The following is a 2,500-nucleotide window of genomic DNA, read 5'->3' as shown; positions in this document are numbered from 1 at the left end:
GTGCATCTATCTTTGCCTTAATAAGCCAATTCCAGTTGGCATGGATACCTGCCATGCACAGTCATATAGCTCCAAATTGTATGCTCTAAACGGATTTTCACTTGTTTGGCTCTTGGGGCAGTAGTTCAGGAGCTAAAGCCCCTCAGATGTAGGATTTAGGCCTTGTTTCTGTCCCATATGCTGGAATATGTCTCTATGCCACACTGAGAGGTAAATATTTCCAAAGTCAAGATAAAACATTTCACTTTCAGTTTAGCCTATGAAATTTGTAAACAGCGTAGTTGAGGACTTTGGGCTTACAATTGTATTCCTGTACTTAATTACCTTAAAGGAACTAATATTCACTGGGGAAATTATTCACAAATATGTAAAGATATCTTTATATATTCAAAAGAACCACGTCAATTTTGCCACACCCAACTCCATTAAAAACTCTAGCAGCCATGGAACACATTTTGAAAGCCATTATAATCAACAAACAAACTGCAACCAAACCTAAAAAGTTGTGTAATAAGAATAAAACAAATCAATTCAGGGTTTAAACAAGCTAAAGTGACACTCTCAAGATAAAATGAACTGTGCTTAAAAGAAAAAGAAAAAGATCAGCACGTCTGTCCTTCAAAGTGACTGCCCTCTGCACTGGCTCTGAAGCAGTTGAATATGAAGATTCAATCTTAACATAACCAGAAGTACAGTGCTTTGAACCACAAACACTTTTCTTACTTTATAGGGTCAAACAACAACCATATACAACCACTGACACAAACACAATCACACTACCATCACCATAGCCAAAACTTGAAATTATTTTGTTTGTTATACATACAATTGTCCATATAATGATAAAAGAGTATTAATTTATATGAGTCACAAGAGATAAGTAGTATGAAAACAGAATGAGAACTTAACAAATCATCTTTATAACCTACACTCAGTCCTCAGTGCATATCAAAAAGCTTTAAAGTTACGAGATAATTTTTCAAGTTCTGATTTGATGACTATAACCTACTGACCTACAAAACACACACATCACATATGACTACAATATACAATGATGAATCTTATACTGATTACCTGATATCCAATCATAAAGAATAAGAATAAATATATGGCAAACACCTACATATCCAGATGTTTGCACTTGCACCCACAATTACCTAAGGAAATTCATATCTTTAAATATCAGCAATAACTCTCATTCTGGGCTTGAACTTTGCAACTTCCATTCTCTAAACTGGAACCACGGGGCTATATATTTGCACCCCTCAAAACTATTCATTTTCAAAGATATAATGAACTTTACTGACTATTTTTTCCCAAACATACATACTCTAGTTTTCTAAATACTTTTTTCCTTATACCCTTGCTCTCATTCTATTTAAGAAAAACGAACATACAGACTATTGAGTTTATCTCTAGATAGTTTCAGGCTTTTGTAAGTACTCTGGAGTTTTAATCCCAAACTAATATGGAAGAAACACCCTAAATTTGTTTCATTATGTTTACCATAGTAATCCAATAATCCACATAAATACATACAACCAAAATAAAAATAAAAACAAACTCCTAAATTCACCCCCATTCCTTTTCTTCCAAAGAGAAGAAGAGGGGAAGCTGACACAAAGAAAAATACAAGTAATACAAACAAGAACAATGCACATAGACCAAGACTCACATTGGATTCAGTGGAAGGCTTGGGCCTCATGGTAGGAGGCACCATCTCGGGGGTGAGGGCGGCAGGGGGGTCTGTGCCGTTGAGCTTCTGCTGGATGAGCCACATGGCCAGGGCAAACTGCTCTGAGGTCAGCTTCCCTGTCTGCTTCATGTCACAGAGGTTCCTGTGTGAGTTACAAGCACATCACTTCACCACACTTAGAATAAGACAAAGAAACTGGGGAAACGAGAAAACCAAGAACAGGCATGACATCACAGAAAAAAAAAAAAAAAAAAAAAAAAAAAAAATCCTAAGACAGAAAAATAGGGAAGCATAAAAATCATAAAAAAAGTACATGAACTCACCATATGTGTGCTAGAACCATCTGCGGGAGGCCAGATTGCAGGAAGACACCCTTGATCTCATTCCCACTCACAAAGCCATCTTTGTCCAGATCTGCGTTGTGGAACATCACATCGTATCTCGCCTTCTCGGCTGCACTTATCACCCATGGGGCTGGAGGGGGGCCTGAGGGCTGCAGGGGCAACAAATGGAAGGAGGAAGAGAGGGAGATGAAGTAGAAGGCAAGATAGACAGGACAGAAGGGAGGAAGGGAGAAAGGGGAAAGAGAGTGACGAAGAGAAGGTGGGAAGTAGAGAGAAGGGGGGGGAGAAGGTGGGAAGTAGAGAGAAGGGGAGGGGGGGAAGGTGGGAAGTAGAGAGAAGGGGCGGGGAGGGGAGATGATAGAAGGGGAGGGGAGGGGAGATAACAGAGGGGGAGAGAAGGGGAGGGAGGGGAGGAAGGGAGGGAAGAGGAGGAGAGAAGGAAGGAGGAGAAAGAGGAGAG

At 39.7% G+C, this 2,500-nt stretch overlaps 1 protein-coding gene across 6 annotated transcripts in view; it reads right to left on the bottom strand.

Moving 5' to 3' along the window:
- Nucleotides 1–2,500, bottom strand: part of LOC113818982 (Epidermal growth factor receptor pathway substrate clone 15) — a 41,209-nt gene that overhangs the window by 24,407 nt on the left and 14,302 nt on the right. For all 6 annotated transcript variants that reach the window (XM_070115836.1, XM_070115838.1, XM_027371213.2 and 3 more), the window contains 2 exons: nucleotides 2,020–2,189; nucleotides 1,676–1,838 (listed from right to left, as the gene is read on the bottom strand). In XM_070115836.1, coding sequence (XP_069971937.1) covers nucleotides 1,676–1,838; nucleotides 2,020–2,189 — 333 coding nt within the window. The remainder of the gene's footprint in view (nucleotides 1–1,675; nucleotides 1,839–2,019; nucleotides 2,190–2,500) is intronic.

The sequence above is a fragment of the Penaeus vannamei genome, chromosome 38, assembly GCF_042767895.1.
Source record: "Penaeus vannamei isolate JL-2024 chromosome 38, ASM4276789v1, whole genome shotgun sequence".
Taxonomy (NCBI): Eukaryota; Metazoa; Arthropoda; class Malacostraca; order Decapoda; family Penaeidae; genus Penaeus; species Penaeus vannamei.
This window is presented reverse-complemented; position numbering and strand designations above follow the sequence as displayed.